Below are 26,475 nucleotides of genomic sequence, written 5' to 3' on the forward strand. Positions count from 1 at the left end.
TGTTTTCACACTACGGCGGCCTGGACTCTTGTCCGCTCCACTCTCGCTGTTTCCCGCTCTTTGAGCGAACTTGAACCCGAACTCGATCTGTCTCTCGCTGTCACTCTCTGGGGTCTTTATGCTCCATTCCACTCTCGCTGCTCCCTACTCTCAATGTATCAATCTATGTTTGTCTTGTGTTTAATTTAAAATATGAATTAACTGTATTTTACAACTGTAGGTTTTATTTGGTAGTCCTGTGCAAGTTGTGGATTGGTATTCAAAATTTAGCTCTGTGAAAACGATCGTGAATGAAAATATAACTTCGATGGGCTGGTATGCAAGCTCCAAGTCCTTCAGTTTGTCATAATCGATTTGATACTGTATCATTCAGTCTTAAACTTTGTGGGATTTTTGGACTGTTATGTAATGTGTAGCTCGGTCTAACGTCTGATGTATATTATTGGGATTTATAGCATCATAGGAAATAGGGGCAGTAGGCCATTCGGCCGATCGGCCTGCTCTACCATTCAAATAGCTCGTGGCTGATCATCTACCTCTACGCCATTTTTCGCCACTATCTCCATATCCCTTGATCTCATTAGTATTTGGAAATCTATCAATTTCTGTCTTGAATATGTTCAATGATTGAGCCTCCACAGCCCTCTGGGGTAGAGAATTCCACGGATTTGCCACACCAAGTAAAGACATTCCTGCTCATCTAAGTCTCAAATGCCTGGCCCTTATTTTGAGACTGTGTCCTCTTGTTCTAACCTCACTAGCCAGAAGAAACCTTCTATCCATATCGACCCTGTCAGACCCTGGAAGAATTTTGTAAGTTTCAATTAGATCATCTGTCATTCTTTGAAACTCTAGAGAATACAGGGCCAGTTTCTGCAGTCTCTCATCATCTTCCATCCCAGGGGATTAGTCTGGTGAACATCTGTTGCACTCCCTCTATGACAAGTGTCAGGCAAACCCCCACCTGCCAAGACTGAGGGACACATTATTTCACCGCATGAACATTAAAACTTAAAAATTGCAAGCCCCAGACTGGAAAGACATTTGCATAGTAACAGACAGTGTTGAAACAATGGGGACCCAGTTGTTGCTTCCCCAATGCACAGAAGAAATGGTCAGACCAGTTTCAGTCACATGACTAACTGGCTATTGCAGAGGTTTGAACTGAGAGTTTTTAAATTGGAGAAAACAGTACTTGAAATCAGAAAGCACTTTTCTCCTGGACTGATAAGACCTCCCTCCTGCCTGCCTCCATCTCTTCCCCACGGAACTGAATCTTGTGAAAACAGATGAAGCTCAAAGAGAGAAAAGTCTCCAACGTGAACAAGGTTTAAGAAGAACACTAGGCCCCAACGAACAGCAAGACTAACTACAATCAAGTGAGCATGCAGCAGAGTAAAATAAAACGTTAGAGACTGCCTCAAACCTTTCACCTAACAATTTCTTCTCTTTTCTGTCCCTATTTGCATGTGTGTATCGCGTATGCATGCTAGCGTGGGCACGTCGTATATCCGTATGGGTGAACCGTATTAGAGTTTAAGTAAGTTTAATAAATATCAGTTTTCTTCTTTAAACCAAAGAAAGCCTGTTTTTGCTCATTACTTTGCCTTATAATTGGAAAGCTGTGAACAAGGATTCACAAAGGGGGAGCTCAAAACACAATGTGTTTAAAAATTAAGCCCTGTTACAATAAGACCAGGTGAAGAAATTAACAGACCCCTAGACACCTTTCTCACCTGGTCGCAACACAAGTATATACTTCCCGAGATAAAGAAACCACAATTGTACAGAATATTCTCGGTGTGGTCTCACCAAGTCATTATACAATTGAAGCAATACATCTTTACTCAGGTACTCAAATCCCCTTTCAATGAAGCCAACATACAATTTGCCTTCTTAATTGCCTGCTGCACCTGCATACTAGCTTCTAGTAGCTCATGAACAAGGACATCCATCTCCAACAAGAGAGAATCTAACCATCTCCCCATGAGATTCAATGGTAGTACTATCACTGAATCCCCCACTATCAACAGACTAGGGGCTACCACTGGCCAGAAATTGAACTGGAGTAGCCATATAAATACCGTGGCTAAAAGAGCAGGTCAGAGGCTAGGAATCCTGTGGCGAGTAACTCATCTCCTGACTCCCAAAAGCCTGTCCACCATCTCTTAGGCACAAGTCAGGAGTGTGATGGAATATTCTCCATTTGCCTGGATGGGTGCAGCTCCAACAACACTCAAGAAGCTCGACACCATCCAGGACAAAGCAGCCCACTTGATTGGCACCCCATTCACAAACATTCACTCCCTCCACCACTGACGCACAGCAGCACCAGTGTGTACCATCTACAAGATGCATGGCAGAAACACACCAAGGCTCCTTCGACAAAACCTTCCAAACCCGCAACCTCTACCACCTAGAACGACAAGGGCAGCAAATGCATGGGAACACCGCCAGCTGCAAGTTCTCCCCCAAGCCACACACCATCCTGACTTGGAAGTATATTGCCATTCCTTCACAGTTGCTGGGTCAAAATTCTAGAACTCCCTAACAGCACTGTGGGTGTACCTACCCCACATGGACTGCAGCGGTTCAAGAAGGCAGCTCACCACCAACTTCTCAAGGGCAATTCGGGATGGGCAATACATGCTGGTCTCGCCAGTGACACCCACAACCCATGAATGAATAAAAAAGAAATCCAGGTCCCTTTGAACATCGACACTTCCCAACCTCTCACCATTTAACAAATACTCTGTCTTTCTGCTTTTTCTACCAAAGTGGATAACTTCACACTTACTCACATTATATTCCATCTGCCATGTTCTTGCCCATTCCCTTCGCCTGTCCAAATCCCCTTGAAGCCTCCTTGCATTCATTCTGTACCTTTCAATCATGTAAATTTTGTCTGTTCTGTTTCAGATTTTATATTTAAAATGTGACCATGGTGACAGAGTTTATATAGATCTGATAGTGGGTTTGTTTTTGGACTGCGATTGATGTATCAACCTTTCAGCTGAACTGAATTGGAGTGAAATGGAAACAACTTCTGTCTCTCCTGCTGTTGTTTGACTGTTGGATTGAAAATGTGTCTCTCGACTTTGGGATCAGTGTCTGTCTACTTCTTTTGCTTGTTCCAGTGGAACTGATGAGCTGGCAGTATCTCTGTGCTTTGCGAGTGATCCTGTACCGACTGTGTGTTGGAACGAGCTCGCTGCACTTTTTCTTGTGGCCAGGAATCACCACATCACCACATCCATTCAGGTTCCTTCATGTATTTGCCTGCAGGAATGAAAAGTAACTCTTAAACCTTAAGAACTCATGAGGTAGAAGATACAAAAGCGATCAATGCAATCGTCCCAATAATAATCATTATGAACAATCGCGAAATGAAAACCAGGAACACAAACAGTGTCAATGTCTGACTCCACTGCAGTACTGCAGTATTCAGCTTCTGTTTACCAGGTGTTTGCAGTGGTTTTACAACAAGTTTGTGACATTCAGAAACAACACAAGCCCTGCACTGCTCAATGACTGGGACTGTCCGACAGAGCAGTGACCTTTACACAGTCACATTTCTATTTCAATGGAAAACAAGCAGCCACTATTTAAAATGTGCCTTTCACACTTCTCACCTGGTGTCTGCAATAAATGCTCTTTGTCTAACTGTCCACATCGTTATTTTGCAGCTATTTTCCCCCCACTGTTCACGATCCAACGAACAGTGAGAGACTGGAACTTTCTTTTTCTTTTCTTTCTTTTGGGCCTCCTTATCTCGAGAGACAATGGATACGCGCCTGGAGGTGGTCAGTGGTTTGTGAAGCAGCGCCTGGAGTGGCTATAAAGGCCAATTCTGGAGTGACAGGCTCTTCCACAGGTGCTGCAGAGAAATTTGTTTGTCGGGGCTGTTGCACAGTTGGCTCTCCCAACTGGAACTAAAGCAGGAAAATTCCCTCTCCTTTGGGTGGTGAAATTGTCACTGATTTTCAATAGTGATTTCTTCCCATTGTGTCTCCCTGAGCCTGGACAGACACTGTCCGAGAATGAACTCTCCCTTCCCCGTGTCCCCGGCTCACTCCATGTTCCGGGAGCAGCTCCTGCTCCACAGTGTCTGTTCCAAACACTCCCCGACTCCCCCTCAACTTCCCACCACTCAATGCTAATCTCTGAGCACATCTGCGGACACGCTCCCAAAGCAGTGGCTGCTGGAAGCAGATGCTGTTTGTTCCCTTCCCCCGGGCCCGGGAAGTCTCCATTAGCAGCAGATTTAAAGCATCTTCCCCTCATTGAGTGAATGGCCTCACAGACTGGGTTGGGGAAATACTGCGCATGCGCTCCACTCCTCATTGTGACGTCCCACCGGGGGCGGGGCTATGTCGCGCGTGCGCAGATCTTTGCAGCAATTCCGCATTCAGACATGAATGGGAACTTTCCCCACTTCACCCTCATCAAAGTCCCAACAAAGAAAGTGAAGAGGGGCTTGGACTGGAGGGAGGGAGGGGCAGGGTAAGGGGAACCTAGAACCCAGAAAGCTGCCCACTTGGTCCGTGTTTGCAGCTTGTCTTCGTGTGAGCACAAGTGATTTGTTACTGATTGATGTGTTCACTGGAAGGAAAAAGCTGATCGCAATCGAGTGCATCTTGTTATTATTGGGAAACACTTGATGTTGTGAAAGTGAACTGTTTGTCTTCCGACCAAACATAAATAGCAGAGAATGGTTTCGATCCATCGATCTCTGGGTTATGGGCCCAGCACGCTTCCGCTGCGCCACTCTGCTAACTGCTGTTTTCAATTTTAGCTGCCTGTTAGTGAAATATGTTCATTTCCCCACTGTTTTTATAAAAATAGGATTGGAGTCGGATTTCTCAAGAATCTCAGCAACACACGTGCTGACGGACTCACCCTCACTGCACAATGACACAAGGACACAGAGTAACAGCACCGACAATGAGGCAGGCAGAGAAAGACACACAGAAAACTAGGAAGATATTATCAGGACCCAGAAAGGAACAGACAGAGAAAGACACACAGAAAACCAGGAAGAGATTATCAGGACTCAGAAATGAACAGACAGAGAAAGGTACTGAGCAAACCAGCAAGAGACAGCGAAAGACTGATGATTTATGTAATTGTGTTCTCTGTTGTGTAAAGATGTTCCCTGTGTTCTTTTAAAGATATTTCCTGCTGTGCAATATGTTCTCTGTTGTGTAACTATATTCGCTGTTGTGTAAAGATGTTCTCTGTTATTGTGCAAAATGGTTCCCTGTTGGGTAAAGATCTTCTCAGTTGTGTAAATATGATCCGTCTTGTGTAAAAGTGTTCCCGGTTGTTTAAATATGTTCCCTGCTCTGTAATGTAGAGCTGAGTCTGCACTAATGGAATTGCTACAGTATCTTCCAGTCTGATACTGTATGAGGGCTGGAATATGATCCAAAGCACAGTCTATACAAATTAAATTGCTATTGTATCTTTTAGTTTCACAATCCGGGGGAGTTTTAAACTGAAATCTCAGTTTGGATCTCAGGTTATACTACCTTTCAGATTCTCTCAATCTGATATCACACTTGAGATTTAGACTTAAGAAAGGATGTACTGGCATTGGAGGAGTTCAAAAGAGATTCACTCAGCTGATTCCTGAGATGAAGGGGTTGACTTATGAAGAACGGCTAAACAGGTTATTCATTCATGTTTAGAAGAATGAGGGGTGATCGTTTTGAAACGTACAAGATTCTGAGGAGGCTTAACAGGGTGAAGAAGGGTCTCTGACCTGAAACATTAACTCTGCTTCTCTCTTCACAGATGCTGCCAGACCTGCTGAGTATTTCCAGCATTTCTTGTTTTTATTAACAGGGTAGATGTTGAGAAAATGTTTCCACGAGTGGGGGAATCTCAAACTAGGCGACATAGTTACAGAATAAGGGGACACTCATTTAAAACTGAGATGCAAAGGAATTTCTTCTCTCAGAGGGTAGTGAATGTCTGGAATTCTCTACCCCAGACAGTATTGGAGGCTAAATCACTGAAAGTATTTAAAGAGGATGCAAATAGATTTTTGAAATATTGGAGAGTTGAGGGCTATGAAGAGCTGGCATGAAAGAGGAGTTGAGGTCTGGGGCAGATCAGCCATGATCTTACTGAATGGCAGGGCAGGCTTGAGGGGCCGAATGGCCTACTCCTGCTCCTATTTCTTCTGTTCTTATGTTATGTTATATCTAATGTATATGTCAGGATGCACTATGGGAATTAATACTGAAACTTATAAACTCATAATGTGTGTACATATTGGGCTGATATTTAACTTGAATCTCAAGAGTACATTATTGTGGTTAATTCTGTAAGTTTGAAAAGGGAACTCTGTGCCATAATGAAAACAAGAAATGCTGGAAATACTCAGCAGGTCAGGCAGCATCTGTACAGAGATAAGCAAAGTTAACGTTTCAGGTCAGTGACCTTTCAGATGCTGCCAGACCTTTTGAAAGTCCATGTAGACCACATCAACAGCATTGCCCTCATCAACCCTCTCTGTTACCTCATCAAAAAACTCCAGCAGGACAGTTAAACATGATTTTCCCTTAAGAAATCCATGCTGGCTTTCTTGAATTAACTCACATTTGTCCATGGGACTATTAATTTTGTCCCGAATTATTCTTTCGAGAAGTTTTCCCACCTCCAAAATTGAACTGACTGGGGAGTGAAATGAGGTGAGTTGCTCTAACAGAGAGCCAGCACGGGTTCGACAGGCCGAATGGCCTCCTTCTGTGCTTTAGCCATTCTATGATTGTATGATTCTCGCAACAACTGTTGTTGGAGAGGCAGTGATGCAGGAATGGGTTGACAGAAAGGGGAAAGTCTGGGCTGGTGTGTGTTCGGGTTTGTGAATAAAGGTGATTTGGAAGCTGTGTTCCAAATTGAAGTGTTTACTGGAAGGAAGAAGTTGATGTAAATAAAGAGTAAAACGTGTTAAGATGAAGCGTGGTGTGATTGGGGATAGCAGTAAATATAGTGTTGGTGAATTATTTGTGTTAATAAACTTCCACTGCGCCCTCTGCTGCAGGCTGCTGTTTATATCCAGCTGTGTATTAGTGCTGTGTGTTAGCGAGATAAATGTTTGTTTCAACGCTGTTTATAAAGCAATAGCATTGCACTCAAACAGTCCCAGACAAAGCAACACACGTACAAAAGCAAAATACTGCAGATGCTGGAAATCTGAAACATAAACAGAAAATGCTTGAAATAGTCAGCAGGTCTGGCAGCATCTGTGGAGAGAGAACAAAGTTAATGTGAGCTAACGAAACAGATCTGAACTGTTAACTGTTTCTCTCTGCACAGATGCTGCCAGACCAACTGAGCATTTCCAGCATTTTCTGTTTTTATTACAGCAACACAGGTGTTGGGAGGCTCAGCCTGGCTACACAATGTTACAAGGACGCTGAGTAACACCATCGACAACGGGACAGAGAGAGAAAAACACAGAAAACCAAGAATAGACTATTAGGAAGCAGACAGTGAGGGACAGACAGAGAGAGAGAGAGACAATGAGACTGAGATAGAGAAACAGGGCACTTGTCTGAAATAAACACAAGAAATGCTGGAAATACCCAGCAGCTCTGGCAGCATCTGTGGAGAGAGAAACAGAGTTAACGTTTCAGGTAGTGACCCTTCTTCAGAACTGACAAATATTAGAAATGTAAAAGATTTGAAGCAAGTAAAGCAGGTGGGGGGGGGGGGGGGGTGGGGGTGGGAGAGATAACAAAAGAGAAGGTGTTGATAGGACAAGGTCACAGAGAATAACTGACCAGAAGGTCATGAAAGGCCATGAACAAAGGTTGTATGTTAATGGTGTGCTGAAAGACAAAACATTAGTACAGAGAGGGTGTAAATAGACTGTAAAGCACAGAGCACTCCAAGCACAAGCAATAAAAAAATTAAAAAGCAGAAACAGTAGAAACAAACTAAACACACTAAAAAACCTAAAATAAAATAAGCAAATTAAAAAGAAAAAAAGGAAAAATAACTGCACATAAAAAGGAGAGGGCGGGGGGAGTGTGTGGTGGGTGCTGTCATGCTGGGAAATTATTGAATTCAATGTTCAGTAAAGGTTTTGCGTGTTATTGTTTTACTTTCTGTTACTCACCATCTCCTGACTGTGACCATTTGCCGTCGTTTTACATCTGCTGGTGGAGAGGAGGCGCTGCAGGAATGGTTTGACAAAGAGGAGAGACTGGGGTGAAACGTGTTTGCAGCTGGTGCAGCTTGTGTTCGTGTGCGCAACAAATTGGTTTGTGAGACTTGTTGCTGATTGATGTGTTGAGTGGAAGAAAAACGCTGATTCCAAGAAAGTGTTTGAAGAAGCATGATGTGATTGTGGATAAATACTTGATGTTTTGAAAGTAAACAATTTGTGTTACTACAAAATATGAATAGCAGAGAATGGTTTCGATCCATCGACCTCTGGGTTATGGGCCCAGCACGCTTCCGCTGCGCCACTCTGCTATTGGATGATTTTAACTTCAACTGCCTATTAGTGAAATATGTTCATTTCCCCAATTTTTTTTACAAAATAGGATTGTTGTCAGATTGCTCAAGAACCCAGACTCAGCGACACACTCGCTGACAGACTCACCCTCACTGCACAATGGCACAAGGACACTGAGTAACAGCACCGACAATCAGGCAGGCAGAGAAAGACACACAGAAAACCAGGAAGAGATTTCAGGATCCAGAAAGGAACAGACAGAGAAAGTTACTGAGCAAACCAGCAAGAGACAGCGAAAGACGGATGATTTATGGAAACGTGTTCTCTGTTAAGATGTCCCCTGTGTTCTTTTAAAGATATTTCCTGCTGTGTAATAGAATATTTTCAGTGTTTTCTGTTTTAAGCTCTCCCTCTTGTCCTGGCCAGTATTTATCCCTCAACGTCACTAAAACAAGTGATTATGTGCTCATTATCAGATTGATCTTCGTGGCAAATTGGATGCAGCATTTCCGACAACAGTGACTATGTTTTAAACGTCCTTCACTGGCTGTCTGGGTCTTTCGGACAGCATGAGGCTGTGTGTGAGATCCCAGTCCAACCCACATTCCCTGTGTGAGAGCCCAGTCCATCCCACATTCCCTGTCTGAGCTCACAATCCACCCCACATTCCCTGTGTGAGAGCCCAGTCCACCCACATTCCCTGTGTGAGATCCCAAAACATCCCACATTCCCTGTCTGAGATCACAATCCACCCCACATTCCCTGTGCACGATAAAAATTTGCTTATTTTCTTTCTTACTGTATTCGCTGTTGTGTAAAGATGCTCTCTGGTATTATGTAAAATGGTTCCCTGTTGGGTAAAGGTCTTCTCAGTTGTGTAAATATGATCCGTCTTGTGTAAAAGTGTTCCCGGTTGTTTAAATATGTTCCCTGCTCTGTCATGTAGAGCTGAGTCTGCACTAATGGAATTGCGACAGTATCTTTTAGTTTCACAATCCGGGTGAGTTTTAAACTGAAATCTCAGTTTGTATCTCAGGTTATACTATCTTTCAGATTCTCTCAATCTGATAACGCACTTGAGACTTAGACTTATATAGAGTCATAGAGTTATACAGTACAGAAACAGGCCCTTTGGCCCATCGTGTCTGTGCTGGCCATCAAGCACCTAACTATTCTAATCCCATTTTCCTGCACTTGGCCCGCAGCCTTGTATGCTATGACGTTTCAAGTGCTCATCTAAATGCTTCTTAAATGTTGTGAGGGTTCCTACCTCTACCACCCCTTCAGGCAGTGTGTTCAGATTCCAACCACCCTCTGGGTGAAAAACAATTTCCTCAAATTCCCCTCTAAACCTCTTTCCCTTTACCTTAAATCTTTGCCCCCTGGTTATTGACCCCTCTGCTAAGGGAGGAAGTCTCTTCCTATCTAACCTATCAATGCCCCTCATAATTTTGTATACTTCAATGATGTCCCCTCTCAGCCTTCTCTGCTCTAAGGAAAACAACCCTAGCCTTTTCAGTTTCTCTTCATAGCAGAAATGCTCCAGCCCAGGCAACATCCTGGTGAATCTCCTCTGCACCCTCTCCAGTGCAATCACATCCTTCCTATAGGATGGTGTCCAGAACTGTACACAGTGCTCCAGCTGTGGCCTAACTAGCGTTTTATACAGCTCCATCATAATCTCCCTGCTCTTATATTCTATGCCTCCGCTAATAAAGACAAGTAGCCCATATGCTTTCCTAACCACCTTATCTACCTGTGCTGCTGCCTTCAGTGATCTATGGACAAGTACACCAAGGTCCCTCTGACTTTCTGTACTTCCTAGGGTGCTACCATCCATTGTCTATTCCCTTGCCTTGTTAGTCCTCCCAAAGTGCATCACCTCACACTTCTCAGGATGAAATTCCATTTGCCACTGCTCCGTCCATTTTACCAGCCCATCTATACTGTCCTGTAACCTAAGGCTTTCCTCCTCACTGTTACAACATCACCAATTTTTGTGTCATCTGCGAACTTACTTATCATACCTGCTATACTCACGTCTAAAACATTAATAATTATGTATCTAATGTATATGTCAGGATGCACTATGGGAATTAATACTAAAACTTATAAAATCATAACGTGAGTAAATATTGGGCTGGTATTTAATTTGAATCTCAAATTATATTATTGAGGTTAATTCTGTAACTTTGAAACAGGAACCATGTGTCAGTTCTATGTGTATTTAATTTGCAGCTGAGTTTGCACTATTGTGGGATTGACACACTGATAATTTGATAGTCGGTGAGAATTTGGACTGGGATTTATGTATCTACCTGTCAGTCGTACTGAGTTATGGTAACAGGGAAACAACGTCTGTCTCTCCTGCTCTGTTGGATAGATGGATTGAAAATGTGTCTCTGGAACTATTTCTGCTGTCTGAGACTGTGGAACTGATGACCTGTCTGTGTCTCTGCGCTCTGTGAGTGATAATGTACGGACTGTGTGTGAGAAGGAGCTGGTGACACTCTTCCTTGTAACTTGGTGGAGGAAACATCCCATTTACTCTGGCTTCTTCATTTATTTTCCTGTTGAAACAAAAGTATGTTTTACAACTCAAGTACAGGTGAGGTGGAAGATACAAAGACCATCAGCTTAATGTCTCGATGAATAATCATTATGAACGGCCACAAAGGAACCCCAGGGATACAAACATTATCAAATGTTTGACTCCACTGCAGTACTGCAGCACTCAGGGTCTGTATCCTTGGAGTATTGGGCGCTATGACAACAATGTAATGATATGTAGACAGAGCCCAAACCCTGCACTGCTCCATGAATGGAAATATCCGATGGAGCAGGGACATTTGCACTGGTCAGATTTCCATTTATTGCTCCCATGGCATTAACCTGTTTAAAATGAGCCTGTCTTAGTTCTCACCTGGCGACTTACAGATGCTCTTTGTATAACTCCCCACATTCTTCCTGTCTGGCTCTGTTTCCGCTCTTCACTGTCAAATAGCAACAAACCGGCTGAGACTGGAACTAAACCAGGAATATTCACTGCTGGTCTGGGGAGAGGAAGCAGCATTGAATTTCAATAACAAATTCTTCCCATTCTGTCGCCATCCCTTTGTCCACACAGCCCGAGAATGGTCTCTCCCTTCCCCCACTCACTCCATGTTCCGGGACCAGTTCCTGCTCCATTCCGCCTCTTACAAACAGCCCCCGCCTCCCCCTGAACTTGCCCCGGACTCGATGCTGATCTCTGAGTCCATCTGCGGACACGCTCCCAAAGCGATGTGCTGCTGGAAGGAGGCTGCTGTTTGCTCCCTTCCCCCAGGACCGGGATCTCTCCATTGGCGGCTGTTTTAAACCATCTTCTTCCGCTCACAGGCAGTGCTGGGGGAGGGGAGCGCAGGCGCAGATTTCTGCAACAATTCCGCAAACAGAAACATGGAAAAATTCCGACACAGAATGAGGCCATTCGGCCCATCATGTCCGTGCCAGCGCAAAGAGAGCGATCCAGCCTCATCCCACAGTTCGTTGTTATTGGACAGTGAAGTGTGAAAACAGAAGCGGACAGTCAGGATGTGGGGAGTTACACAAAGAGAATCTATTATGGGCACCAGGTGAGAAGTGTGAAGGACACATTTTAAACAGCGGCTGTTTGGTTTCGCTTGAACGGTTAGACCATGGGAGCGGGAACTGGAAATCTGACCTGTGTAAAAGTCCCTGTTCCGTCGGTCAGTCCCATTCATGGCCCCAGTGGATTGTTTCCGGATGTCATTAAATTGTTGTAAAATGGCCAAAGCCCCTGGTATGCAGTAGCTGGGGGCTGCAGGACTGCAGTGGAATCAGACACTGACTCTGTTTGTATTGCTGGGTTTCCTTTGTGATTGTTCATAGTGATTATTAATTGAAAAATTGTTTTGGTCACTTTTGTATCTTCTACCACACCTCTTCCTGAATTATAATAAATACATTTCCTTTCTACAGGCAAATACTTGATGGAAGCAGAATAAATGTCGTGATTCCTCGACACAAGGGGAAGTGCAGCCAGCTCCTCACACACAGTAAGTACAGTATCACTCACAGAGAGCAGAGACATCAGTTCCACAATCACCGCCAGCAGAAGTAGTCAGACCGGCACTGATCCCAAGTTCCAGAGACATTTACTCAATCCAACAGTCACTCAGAGCAGGAAAGACTGAAGTTGTTTCCATTTCACCCCAACTCAGTCCTACTCACAGGTAGATACATCAATCCCAGTCCAAAATCACACCCACTATCAGATTGCAAGGCACTGTGTCACTCTCACAAGAGAGCAGCCTGAACTACAAATTCAATGTCAGATGGAACAGACAAACAGTACCTGATTGTAAAGTACAGAATTAATCTCAATAATGGACCCAGACTGCAGACTGAGCTCCATGTTACACACCACTCCACAAATCTCACAAATGGTCAGAGTGGAAGACACAGTATTCATTCCATTTCTGCAAACTGAATGAACCTGATCTTACATACAACAGATTATAAGATGAAAGGCCACAGACCTGAGAAATTAACTCTGCTTCTCTCTCAACATATGCTGCCTGACGTGCTGGGTATTTTCAGTATTTTATGTTTTTATTTCAGATTTCCAGCATCTGCAGAATTTTGCTTTTATTTTAGGGTTCAAGAAACATTGCATTGTGAGGTGAGAGTGACTGCCCTTGACATCAAGGCAGCTATTGACCTTGTGTAGCATCAAGGAGCCCTAGCAAAACTGGAGTCAATGGGAATTAGGGGGAAAACATTTTTTTTAAAAAAGGAAGTTAATACCAAGCATAAAGGAAGATGGCTTTGGTTGTTCAGGTCAATCATCTCACTCCCAGGACATCACTGCAGTAGTTCCTCAGGGTATTTTCCAAGGCCCAACCATCTTCAGCTGCTTCATGAATGACCTTCCCTCCATCAAAAGGCGAGAAGTGGGGATGTTCGCTGATGATTGCACAATGTTCAGCACCATTCATGACTCCTCAGATACTGAAGCAGCCCGTGTCCAGATGTAGCAAGACCTGGACAACATCCAGGCTTAGGCTGATACCTGGCAAGTAACATTCGTGCCACATAAATGCCAGGCAATGACCATCTCAAACAAGAGAGAATCCAATCATCTCCCCTTGATGTTCAATGACATTGCCATTGCTGAATCCCCCACTATTAACATCTTGGGGATACCATTGACCAGAAACTTAATTATACCAGCCACATAAATGCTGTGGCTGTAAGAGCAGGTCAGAGGCTAGGAATTCTTCAGCAAGTAACTCACCTCCTGTCTCCCCAATACCTGCCCACTATTTACAAGGCACAAGTCAGAAGTGTGATCAAATATTCTCCCCTTGCGTGGATGAATGCAGCTTTAACAACACTCAAGAAGCTCGACGCCATCCAGGACAAATTAGCCCGCTTGATTGGCATCGCATCCGCCACCTTAAATATTCACTCCCATTACCACTGATGCACAGTGACAGCAGTGTGTACCATCTACAAGCTGCACTGCAACAACTCACCAAGGCTTCTTGGACAGTACCTTCCAAACCCGCCACCTCTACCACCTAAAAGGACAAGGGCAGCAAACCACCATCTGAAAGTTCCCCTCCAAGCCACACACCATCCTGACTTGGAACTAAATTGCCAATCCTTCACTGTCACTGGGTCAAAATCCTGGTACTCCCTTCCAAACAGCGCTTTGGTTGTACCTACACAGCAAAGACTGCAGTGGTTCAAGAAGGCAGCTCACCACCACTATATCAAGGACAATAAGGAACGGACAATAAATGCTGGCCTGGCCAATGATGCCCACAACCTATGAGCAAATGAAAGAAAGGTAAGGAAATGGTGAAGGGCTTTGATAGGGTACACGGAGATATGTTTCTACTTGTGTTGGTGTCCGAAACAAGAGCCAAAAATATAAAATCATCATTAATAAAACCATTGAGGAATTCTTGAAAACCCTATTTATGTAGTGAGTGGTGAGTGGAATCTGGAATTTGCTTTCACAAGGAGAGGGTGCGGCGGATAGTATTGACACATTTAAGGGGAGGTGGAACACGTGTATGGGGAGAAAGGAATTGTGGGATACACACATTGGGCTTTATTTTTCTTCATTCATTCATATGAAGCAGGATGGCTGGAAATATGTGTGGAGCATAGAGCAGTTGGGATGTTCCCAGTGCAGTGTTTTGGCTGGATGGATCTGCCCAGAACACTTGTGTTGCAGGAGCTGGGAGCTTCAGTACTTCAGTGGAGGCAGACACTGACACTGGTTTTCATTTGTGGCTATTATTAATGATTATTCGTTGAGAGATTAAATTGATCACTTTGATATTTTACACCTCACCTGTTCTTGAGTTATAAGATATACTTTTTCTTCTTCCAGGCAAATACTTGAAGGAATCATGATGAATGTGATGGTTGCTGCACTCGAGGCACAAGGAACAGTGCAGCCAGCTCCTCTCACACACAGTCGGTACATTATCACTCAGAATGCAGAGCCACAGTTGGTTCATCAGTTCCACAGTGTCAGACTGCAAAAGTAGTCAGGCCCACGTTGATCCCACGTTCCAGAGTCATCATTTCAATCCAAGAATCAAACAAAGCAGGAGAGAAAGAAGTTGTTTCCATTTCACCCCAATTGAGTCCCACTGACAGTCAGATACATCAATCCCAGGTCAAAATCACACCCACTAGCAGATGAAAATGTAATGTGTCAACCTAAATATAATGCAGACTTAGCTATCAATTAAATATCAGATAGAATTGGCACATGGTACTGATTGGATGACACAGAATCTAACCTAATGGAATACCCTGACATTTAAATTAAATACCATAGGCAAAGTTCACATCGATTGATTATAAAGGATGTTTAAACATCCCCATAGTGTACCTTAAGATACAAGTTACATACAAGTCCAACATTCATTACAGTGAAATATTTAAAGCTGCTGAAAGATATTGTAACCTGAGACACAAATTAGATACCAGTTCAGAACTCACCCACACTGTCAAATTGAAAGATACAGAATCAATTCCATTAGTGCAGATTGATCTAAACATTATATACCATTCTAAAAACTCAAACAATATCAAACTGAAATACAGTATTGATTCCATTCATATAGATTGATCTAAACAATACCAGTGCAAAAATCACATGCAGTATCAGATTGAGCAATGCTAATATGAAGTCTAAACTGTGATGTAAATTAGATGCCAGTGCAGAACTTACCCAGACTGCGGAATTGAAAAATACAGTAGACTGAGATACGGATTATTTACCAGCCAAAAACATCTCAAACATTATCAGAGTGAAATAGATTATCAATTCCATTTGTGTAGACTGAGCTCCACATTACAAAGCAGTATAAAAAAATCTCATATCAGGTTGTTTTAGTTATTATGCTCCAAGATTAATAATCCAGAAGTCTCGACTAATGATCCAGAGACATGAGTTCAAATTCCACGACAGAATCTGAGTAATTTAATTTCAGTTAATTAAAAAAATCTGGAATTAAAAAATCTAGTATCAATACTAGTGACCTTGGAACTACTAGATTGTTGCAAGAAAATCCATCAGATCCAGGAATGTCCTTAAGAGAAGGAAATCTGCCATTCTGACCCAGTCTGGCCAATAAGTGATTCCAGACCCACAGGAATGTGATTCAATCTTAACTGTCCTCTGAAATGGCCCAGTAAACCACTCAGCATAATTGTAAGAGTAATTACTGATGGGCAATAAATACTGACCTTGCCAGCGATGTCAACATCCTGTGAATGAATAAACAAGCAGTATCAGACTGAGAAATAACATTATATATTCCATTAGAACAGACAGAAGTACATATAACATCGCACGCCATAAATCTATAGTGTTCGAATGAAAGATACTGTCTCAATTATTTATTGCAGCCTGAGCTACACATTACATACCTATTTTTCTTTTTTAGAATTAGAACATTACAGCACAGTACAGGCCCTTCAGACCTCGATGTTGCGCCGACCTGTGAAACCATCTGACCTACACTATTCCATTTTCATCCATATGTCTATCCAATGACCACTTAAATTTCCTTAAAGTTGGTGAGTCTACTACTGCTGCAGGCAGGGCGTTCCACGCCCCTACTACTCTCTGAGTAAAGAAACTACCTCTAACATCTGTCCTATATCTATCACCCCTCAAGTTAAAGCTATGGCGCAGGGTGGCACAGTGGCGCAGTGGTTAGTGGTTAGCACCGCAGCCTCACAGCTCCAGCCACCCGGGTTCAATTCTGGGTACTGCCCGTGTGGAGTTTGCAAGTTCTCCCTGTGTCTGCATGGGTTTCCTCCGGGTGCTCCGGTTTCCTCCCACATGCCAAAGACTTGCAGGTTGATAGGTAAATTGGCCATTAGCAATTGCCCCAAGTATAGGTAGGTGGGAGGGAAATATAGGGACAGGTGGGGATGTGGTAGGAATATGGAATTAGTGTAGGATTAGTATAGATGGGTGGTTGATGATCGGCACAGACTCGGTGGGCCGAAGGGCCTGTTTCAGTGCTGTATCTCTAAACTAAACTATGTCCCCTCGTGTTTGCCATCACCATCCGAGGAAAAAGACTCTCACTATCCACCCTATCTAACCCTCTGATTATCTTATATGTCTCTATTAAGTCACCTCTCCTCCTCCTTCTCTCCAACGAAAACAACCTCAAGTCCCTCAGCCTTTCCTCGTAAGACCTTCCCTCCATACGAGGCAACATCCTAGTAAATCTCCTCTGCACCCTTTCCAAAGCTTCCACATCCTTCCGATAATGCGGTGACCAGAACTGCACGCAATACTCCAGGTGCGGTCTCACCAGAGTTTTGTACAGCTGCAGCATGACATTGTGGCTCCGAAACTCGATCCCCCTACTAATAAAAGTTAACACACCATATGCCTTCTTAACAGCCCTATTAACCTGGGTAGCAATTTTCAGGGATTTATGTACCTGGACACCAAGATCTCTCTGTTCATCTACACTACCAAGAATCTTCCCATTAGCCCAGTACTCTGCATTCCTGTTACTCCTTCCAAAGTGAATCACCTCACACTTTTCCGCATTAAACTCCATTTGCCATCTCTCAGCCCAGCTCTGCAGCCTATCTATGTCCCTCTGAACCCTACAACATCCTTCGGCACTATCCACCACTCCACCGACCTTTGTGTCATCCGCAAATTTACTAACCCACCCTTCTACACCCTCTTCCAGGTCATTTATAAAAATGACAAACAGCAGTGGCCCCAAAACAGATCCTTCCGGTACACCACTAGTAACTAAACTCCAGGATGAACATTTGCCATCAACCACCACCCTCTGTCTTCTTTCAGCTAGCCAATTTCTGATCCAAAGCTCTAAATCACCTTCAACCCCATACTTCCGTATTTTCTGCAATAGCCTACCTTGGGGAACCTTATCAAACACCTTACTGAAATCCATATACACCACATCCACTGCTTTCCCCTCATCCACCTGTTTGGTCACCTTCTCGAAAAACTCAATATGGTTTGTGAGGCACGACCTACCCTTCACAAAACCGTGCTGACTATCGCTAATGAACTTATTCTTTTCAAGATGATTATAAATCCTGTCTCTTATAACCTTTTCCAACATTTTACCCATAACCGAGGTAAGGCTCACCGGTCTATAATTACCAGGGCTGTCTCTACTCCCCTTCTTGAACAAGGGGACAACATTTGCTATCCTCCAGTCTTCTGGCACTATTCCTGTCGACAATGACGACATAAAGATCAAGGACAAAGGCTCTGCAATCTCCTCCCTAGCTTCCCAGAGAATCCGAGGATAAATCCCATCTGGCCCAGGGGACTTATCCATTTTCACACTCTCCAAAATTGCTAACACCTCCTCCTTGTGAACCTCAATCCCATCTAGCCTAGTAGCCTGAATCTCAGTATTCTCCTTGACAACATTTTCTTTCTCTACTGTAAATACTGACGCAAAATATTCATTTAACACTTCCCCTACCTCCTCTGATTCCACACACAACTTCCCACTACTATCCTTGATTGGCCCTAATCTAACTCTCGTCATTCTTTTATTCCTGATATACCTATAGAAAGCCTTAGGGTTTTCCCTGATCCTATCCGCCAATTACTTCTCGTGTCCTCTCCTTGCTCTTCTTAGCTCTCCCTTTAGATCCTTCCTGGCTAGCTTGTAACTCTCAAGCACCCTAACTGAGCCTTCACGTCTCATCCTAACATAAGCCTTCTTCTTCCTCTTGACAAGCGCTTCAACTTCTTTAGTAAACCTCGGCTCCCTCGCTCGACAACTTCGTCCCTGCCTGACAGGTACATACTTATCAAGGACACGCAGTAGCTGCTCCTTGAATAAGCTCCTCATTTCAATTGTTCCCATCCCCTGCAGTTTCCTTCCCCATCCTACGCATCCTAAATCTTGCCTAATCGCATCATAATTTCCTTTCCCCCAGCTATAATTCTTGCCCTGCGGTATATACCTGTCCCTGCCCATCGCGAAGGTAAACCTAACCGAATTGTGATCACTATCACCAAAGTGCTCACCTACATCTAAATCTAACACCTGGCCGGGTTCATTACCCAGTACCAAATCCAATGTGGCATCGCCCCTGGTTGGCCTGTCTACATACTGTGTCAGAAAACCCTCCTGCACACACTGGACAAAAACTGACCCATCTAAAGTACTCGAACTATAGTATTTCCAGTCAATATTTGGAAAGTTAAAGTCCCCCATAACAACTACCCTGTTACTCTCGCCCCTGTCGAGAATCATCTTCGCTATCCTTTCCTCTACATCTCTGGAACTATTCGGAGGTCTATAAAAGACTCCCAACAGGGTGACCTCACCTCTCCTGTTTCTAACCTCGGCCCATACTACCTCAGTAGACGAGTCCTCAAACATCCTTTCTGTCGTTGTAATACTCTCCTTGATTAACAATCCCACCCCCCCCACCCCCCCCCCCCCCCCCCCCCCCCGCCTCTTTTACCATCTTCTCTGTTCTTACTGAAACATCTAAATCCCGGAACCTGCAGCATCCATTCCTGCCCCTGCTCTCGCCATGTCTGCAAAATGGCCACTACATCGAGATCCCAGGTACCAACCCATGCTGCAAGCTCACCCACCTTATTCCGGATGCTCCTGGCGTTGAAGTAGACACACTTTAAACCAGGTTCTTGCTTGCCGGTGCCCTCTTGCGTCCTTGTAACCTTATCCCTGACCTCACTACTCTCAACATCCTGTACACTGGAACTACAATTTAGGTTCCCATTCCCCTGCTGAATTAGTTTAAACCCCCCCGAAGAGCACTAGCAAATCTCCCCCCCAGGATATTGGTACCCCTCTGGTTCAGGTGAAGACCATCCTGTTTGTAGAGGCCCCACCTACCCCAGAAAGAGCCCCAATTATCCAGGAAACCAAAACCCTCCCTCCTGCACCATCCCTGCAGCCATGTGTTCAACTCCTCTCTCTCCCTATTCCTCGCTTCGCTATCACGTGGCACGGGCAACAACCCAGAGATAACAACTCTGTTTGTTCTCGCTCTAAGCTTCCACCCTAGCTCCCTGAATTTCTGCCTTAAATCCCCATCTCTCTTCCTACCTATGTCGTTGGTGCCTATGTGGACCACGACTTGGGGCTACTCCCCCTCCCCCCTAAGGATCCCAAAAACACGTTCCGAGACATCACCATCTAAAATCGCATACACTTTCAGACTGAGATACAGTATTTATTCCATTACTGCAAACTGAGCTACTTGTTCCACAGGAGTTCTAAATACTGAACAAGTCTGGTCTCTTTTGTTTGGAAAAGAGGAAGCTGAATGATCACCTAATAGAAGCACTGAATTATATGAAAGGATTTGATAGGGTAGAGGTAGAGATATTTCCCATTTGTGGTGGAGTCAAAAGCTGTAAATATGAAATAGTCAGGAATAAATCAAATAATTAATTCAGGAGAAACTTCTTTACCCTGCTTTGGACCTGGTTAGAATCTGGAACATGCAGCACTTGGGTTTTTTTGGATTAGATTAGAGATGCAGCACTGAAACAGGCCCTTCGGCCCACCGAGTCTGTGCCGAACATCAACCACCCATTTATACTAATCCTACACTAATCCCATATTCCTACCAAACATCCCCACCTGTCCCTATATTTCCCTACCACCTACCTATACTAGTGACAATTTATAATGGCCAATCTACCTATCAACCTGCAAGTCTTTTGGCTTGTGGGAGGAAACCGGAGCACCCAGAGAAAACCCGGGTGAGAATTGTTACATTTAACATCAAATTAAATGATTGATAAATTAAATATGAGGCAGAAAAGATTTGAGGGATTTGCAGATACAATTAGAGGAGGTAAGGTGGGAGGAGGCTCATGTGGAACCAGCAGCACTTGGGCAGAATAGCTTGTCTCTGTGTTGTAAATTCTATGTAATTGTGTGTAGGATGAATTCTGAACTACAAACTATCCCAGAGATTAATGATTTCTGAATGCATCCCACACAGAGAGTACCAGAGACTGACAGACACTGAACAAATCTCACACTCATAGGCAGTACCAGAAACTGGCAGATACTGAATAAAACCCACACTCATAGGCAGTACCAGAGACTGACGGATGTTAAATGAGCCCAGATTCAAAGGTTTACAGTGGCAGAGAGATACAACAGCAATCCTACTCTCACACACAGTACCAGAGGCTGACGGATACGGAATGAATCACACAGTTACATACTGCAACAGAGACTTATTGGCAGTGTCTGAATCCTAAGCTCACATACAGAATTAGAGACTGACTGACGGCAGCATGAATTCCACATTCTCTTTCAGTAACGGAAACTGACAGATTGCCACAGATAAAGAATGATTCTTACTCTAAGGTACGGGACAACAGGCTCACTTATTTGGCACAGGGTCATCACTAACGTTTGGGCTAACTAAATGCAATAACAGCTCGTCTTGTTTCTTAGTATTTCTAAATCCCATCTGTCCAACCAAAGCTGAACAATTATTGCAGGTTGTGTCTGACTGTCTGATCTGTAAACTGCACGATATCACAAATTGCTGACGTTTTCTAGCTAAAAGTGAGAAATGCAACATAGGGGCAGAAATTGACATGGTCTGTCAGGGTTAAAGAAGCAGGTAATGTGAGGTAATAGATTTTTGTCTGTAAGTGCTACACTGATATTGCTTCATATATTTATATTGAAAATAAAGATAATTGATTCGTAATAAAGGTTGTCTTCATTGATCCGATGATTGTAAATGTGCCCTGTTATATTTTACCAGTATTTACCATTGACCAGTATTTCTGTCTGTATTTTCAGGATAGTATTTACATTACTTCAAATAAAGAAAACATAACTACACAAAGAACTGAGCAGAATGCTGAAAGTTTCACAGCAAACAGTTAAAATAGAAAGAGATGAAATACAGAAAGATAAAAGCTAAAATACTGAAAACACTCAGCCAGTCCGGAAACAACTGTGGAGAAGTGAAGCTCGGGTTAATGGTCCAGTTCTGCGACCCTTCAATAAACCTGAAACGTTGCTCCTACCTTCCTCTCTCCACAGATGCTGCGGGAAGTGCTGAGTGTTTCCAGAATCTTCTGTTATTATTCAGATTTCCAGTGTGTGCAAAAAGTCTCTTTTTGAATAAAATATTCCCTGGGAAGGAATTGTAAGATTTAGGTTTTGTGTTCACAGATACACAAAGAAGCGGGTCGAGCTCATAATGTCGAGCTCATAATAGTTTATTAAGAAGCAACAGTTTAAATATAATATTAAGAAGTAGCAGTTTATATATGAAGAGTTTAATTATGGTAATGCATAAGCTAAATAGACAGAAAAGACAAATGACCCATAACAGATTAAATGGAAAACCGGTCCCGGATCATATCGCGGGGAAGAACAGTGTTGACAGTCTCCCCGACGATGAGGCAGGTGAGGTGTTGGTGTCCTCAGTCTTCTTGAGCCAACCAAAGTGTCAATCTGAAGGCGACTCTTTCCCTCCCGAGCACCCAAAAAAGCGGCTCAACTTAGAGAGGCCGGAATGTGAGAAACTGCTGAGAATAAGGGACCCTCGCAGCCAGGACACATTTCCCGGTGGATTTTCCAATAGAAACTGGGACTGGAGAGAGTCTTTGGGAAATGTAATTCCTGAATGTAGTGAAAGAGTTAGTGATTGGTTTGTAGATGTTAAATCTGATTGGATGGCTGAAGAGACCAATTGTAGTATTACAATATAAAACCGTTGTGACATCATTGCCAACAAAAACAAGAAATGCTGGATTCACTCAGCAGGTCTGGCAGCATCTGTAGAAAGAGAAGCAGAGTTAACGTTTCGGGTCAGTGACCCTTCTTCGGAACTGACATCATTGCCAATCGCCCAATCACAATCTTAACTTTCCCCCATCCCTCATCAGCATAGAGCTGTGGGATTGTCTATTTAATCCGCACTCGGAAGGGGTTTGGTTTATTTCTGTGTCTGAAATTGAATCTGAAAATGCCTGAAGAGAAGAAAGCAGCTGCTAAGAAGGGCGCCAAGAAAGCCTTAAATAAACCGTCAGCAAAGGGCGGCAAGAAGCGGAGAAAGTCGAGGAAGGAGAGTTACTCCATCTACATCTACAAAGTGATGAAGCAGGTTCACCCCGACACCGGCATCTCCTCCAAGGCCATGAGCATCATGAACTCGTTTGTGAACGATATTTTCGGGCGCATCGCGGGTGAGGCTTCCCGCCTGGCCCATTACAACAAGCGCAGCACCATCAGCTCCCGGGAGATCCAGACCGCCGTGCGCCTGCTGCTGCCCGGGGAGCTGGCCAAGCACGCCGTGTCGGAAGGGACAAAGGCGGTGACCAAGTACACCAGCTCCAAGTAAAACTGCACAATGGACTGAAAAACATCCCAAACACAACGGCTCTTTTAAGAGCCACCCACAATCTCTCTGAAAAAGCTACATCATCATCTCAATGGTATCGATTTGTTTTTTTTTTATACGAAGAGTCTGGAACTTTCTAATTGCCTTTCTGATCTCTGTTTTAACCCCATGGATTCTGGGTGATTCACTTTCACTGTTGAGATCTTTGTGTCTCTACTTAATAATGCCGTGTAAATTAATTACTCATCACTGACCCCAAGTGTGCTTGGATCTCGGACGCGTTCATATTCGACCCCTTTCCTGTATCTCGATAATAAAAGCTGACAGATCAGTTCTCAGTCACTTGTTTCCCTTGTTGAAGCTCGGCCTCAATGATTAAATAAGTACATTATCTGGAAACCCCGCTGGTGTCGGAACCCTCAGTCTCACATTTCAACACCTGACAGTAAAAATCTTCTCTCCGCTTTTGTCTCCCACAAATAGGTTCAATCTAGAATCAGTGATGCGGTATCCTGACAAAAATTGATCTGAAATGTGTCCGCTTGCAGAATGCTGTGAATGAGACTTTCTGCCGCCGCTTACAGACTGTTTCAAAAAGGACGGAGAATAAACCCGAATAGATGCCAGAGTGTAAAAGTGTATCTGGAACTTGTAACAAAATGTAGAATAATACAAGAGGAGAAAGATTTTCAAATTTTTTGCTGTAAAATGAAATTGCCTGTTAATGCGATATTCTATATTGAAGCTGCTCCTTGTTTTACAAATATATTAGCGGGCTTTTCAAATTTAAAAAATCTGTTGGAGTCTGACAATTTAGCGCCGTTATTTTCCGCCGTTATTCAGCGTGGAATCTCCGGATTGGTGAATTAAGACGCTCTGGGATTGGAAACATGAACCACATCATGAGATGCAGTAACAGAGTGACCAATCAGCAGCCTCCACCACTACCATCCCAGCCCAGAGGGACCAATGTCAGCGGATTTCAGCATTCTTTGTGAAAGTATTTGTGAGATTGTGGCCTGAGCAGACTGCCAAAGTCATTTGGCAGAATGCCTCATCACCAGAACTTTCAAACAAGCACCAAGATGTAGCTTGGCTGGTGGTGAGAAGAGCCCTCCCCGTCAGATCCTTCCTGCACGCCCGGAGTCACACCCCCTCTGCACGATGCCCTCGAAGTGGCTGTGGTGGGGAAGAGACAGTTGCCCATCCTCGTTCTGGAATGTGTCTTTGCAAAGCAGGTGTGGAAAGAGATGCAGTGGTTTTTGTCGAGGTTCATCCCAAGCACCTCTGTAACACAGGACTCTGTGCTCTGCGGGCTGTTCCCAGGGACGAACTCCGAGACAAACATCAACTGCTGCTGGAGAACTATCAATTCGGTGAAAGACACCCTTTGGTCTGCCCGAAACTTTCTGGTCTTCTAGCGCAAAGAGTTGTCCAGGACCGAATGTTGCGGACTGGCACATTCCAAGGTCCAGGACTACATGCTGAGGGACGCACTAAAGCTTGGGGCAGCCGCAGCAAAGGCTCAATGTGGAAAGATCACAGTGTAAGGTCCCCCCAGCAAAGTGAACGGAGGGGCTGGACCAATGGGAAACCCCTCAACTGTATCCAGAAAATATTTGGTTTGCTGTAAAATGTACGTAGCATGTAAAATGAAATGGAAGGGTTGTGAGGCAACTCACTCCTGTATTGAAAGAAACTGATCTCATTTGCACTCCTTGTATTTTTCGACTTTGTGCTTTTTGGAACTGTTTGGTAATCTATTTTTTTAATAGTTTTTTATGAATAAAGTATACTTTGGAAATTTTAAAAAAGTGTCTGGAAGAGGGGCAGCCACTGTAAAGTCTCAATGAGGTATAAACACTGTGTAAGGTTCTCCCACCAAAGTGAACTGAGGGGCTGGACCCATGGGAAACCCCTCGGGCTGTATACACTGAATATGGGTTTGCTGTAAAATGGAAGGGTTGTGAGGAAACTCACTCCTGCATCAAAGAAAACTGATTTCCTTTGCACTTTTTGGGATGTCAACTTGGTGTTATTTTGAACTGTTTTGTACTGTATTTTTTTACAGACTTTTATGAATAAAGTATATTTTGGGGGAAAAGAGGAAGAGGAAAAGACCAGCGGGAAAGCTCGGGCCAGGGCCAAGGCCAAGTCTCACTCCTCCCGGGCTGGACTGCAGTTCCCGGTGGGCCGTGTTCACAGGCTCCTGAGAAAGGGCAACTATGCTGAGCGTGTGGGTGCCGGAGCCCCGGTCTATCTGGCTGCTGTGCTCGAGTATCTGACCACTGAAATCCTCGAGCTGGCCGGTAACTGGGCCCGGGACAACAAGAAGACCCGCATCATCCCCAGACACCTGCAACTGGCCGTCCGCAACGACGAGGAGCTCAACAAGCTGCTGGGAAGGGAGGCCATCGCTCAGGGTGAGGTGCTTCCTAATATCCAGGCCGTGCTGCTACCCAAGAAAACCAGCGCTCAGAGCTCCCAGAAAAATTAAAGCGGCCAAAATGTCATCTAATAAACCAAAGGCTCTTTTCAGAGCCACCCACAGTCTCTGTGAAAGGGTTGGTTACTGTCAGGAGGGAGTCAGAGATGGAGTTATTGTAATGGTGCATTGACCAGTTTCACATCTGTCCAGGTGTGTTTTCCGTTCCCTCTCTGGATTTCGCTCTGCTCCTCTGCTCACACATCCCCCTGCACCCTTCCCCCGCCCTACCCCCCACCCCCAATTAAATGAAGAACTGAACTATATGATGTCAATCAACAATTTAATAAATGCCGCCACCTTCAATTTCATAAATTTGGAGACCCTCTCGGTGCATTAATGATAAGTGGTTTGGTGCTGATGAATTAATTTAATAATGGAAGTTTCTGGGTCAATTCTGGTCTGTTTTTCATTGAGACAGTTTGAATTCTTTTTTTTCTCTCCGGTGATCTGAGCGCCGCTTCTCAATGAGAATTTGCTCCCGGAACAAAGTGCAGGAAGGAAGAGGCCATTCTCGAGCTGTGTGTGGACAAGGTAAGGGAGACAGAACGGGAAGATTCTGCTATTGAAAATCATTGTTGTTTTCTGTCCTCAAACC

General features: G+C 44.0%; 1 protein-coding gene, 1 long non-coding RNA gene and 1 other non-coding gene across 3 annotated transcripts; 2 read left to right on the plus strand and 1 right to left on the minus strand.

Annotated features, from left to right (window-relative positions):
* Positions 1–8,418: 8,418 nt before the first annotated feature.
* Positions 8,419–8,490, minus strand: trnam-cau (transfer RNA methionine (anticodon CAU)). The gene has a single exon. It is a non-coding gene; the product is annotated as a tRNA-Met (tRNA).
* A 3,288-nt stretch (positions 8,491–11,778) lies between these two features.
* LOC137350427 (uncharacterized) lies at positions 11,779–16,843 on the plus strand. Its single transcript, XR_010969415.1, has 3 exons — positions 11,779–12,087; positions 12,455–12,531; positions 14,883–16,843. It is a non-coding gene; the product is annotated as an uncharacterized lncRNA (long non-coding RNA).
* Positions 16,844–23,017: 6,174 nt separating this feature from the next.
* LOC137350428 (histone H2B 1/2-like) lies at positions 23,018–23,392 on the plus strand. Its single transcript, XM_068015085.1, has one exon. The coding sequence runs from the start codon at positions 23,018–23,020 to the stop codon at positions 23,390–23,392; it is 375 nt and encodes a 124-aa protein (XP_067871186.1).
* The last annotated feature ends 3,083 nt before the right edge of the window (positions 23,393–26,475 follow it).

Source organism: Heterodontus francisci, chromosome 35 (genome assembly GCF_036365525.1).
Source record: "Heterodontus francisci isolate sHetFra1 chromosome 35, sHetFra1.hap1, whole genome shotgun sequence".
Taxonomy (NCBI): domain Eukaryota; kingdom Metazoa; phylum Chordata; class Chondrichthyes; order Heterodontiformes; family Heterodontidae; genus Heterodontus; species Heterodontus francisci.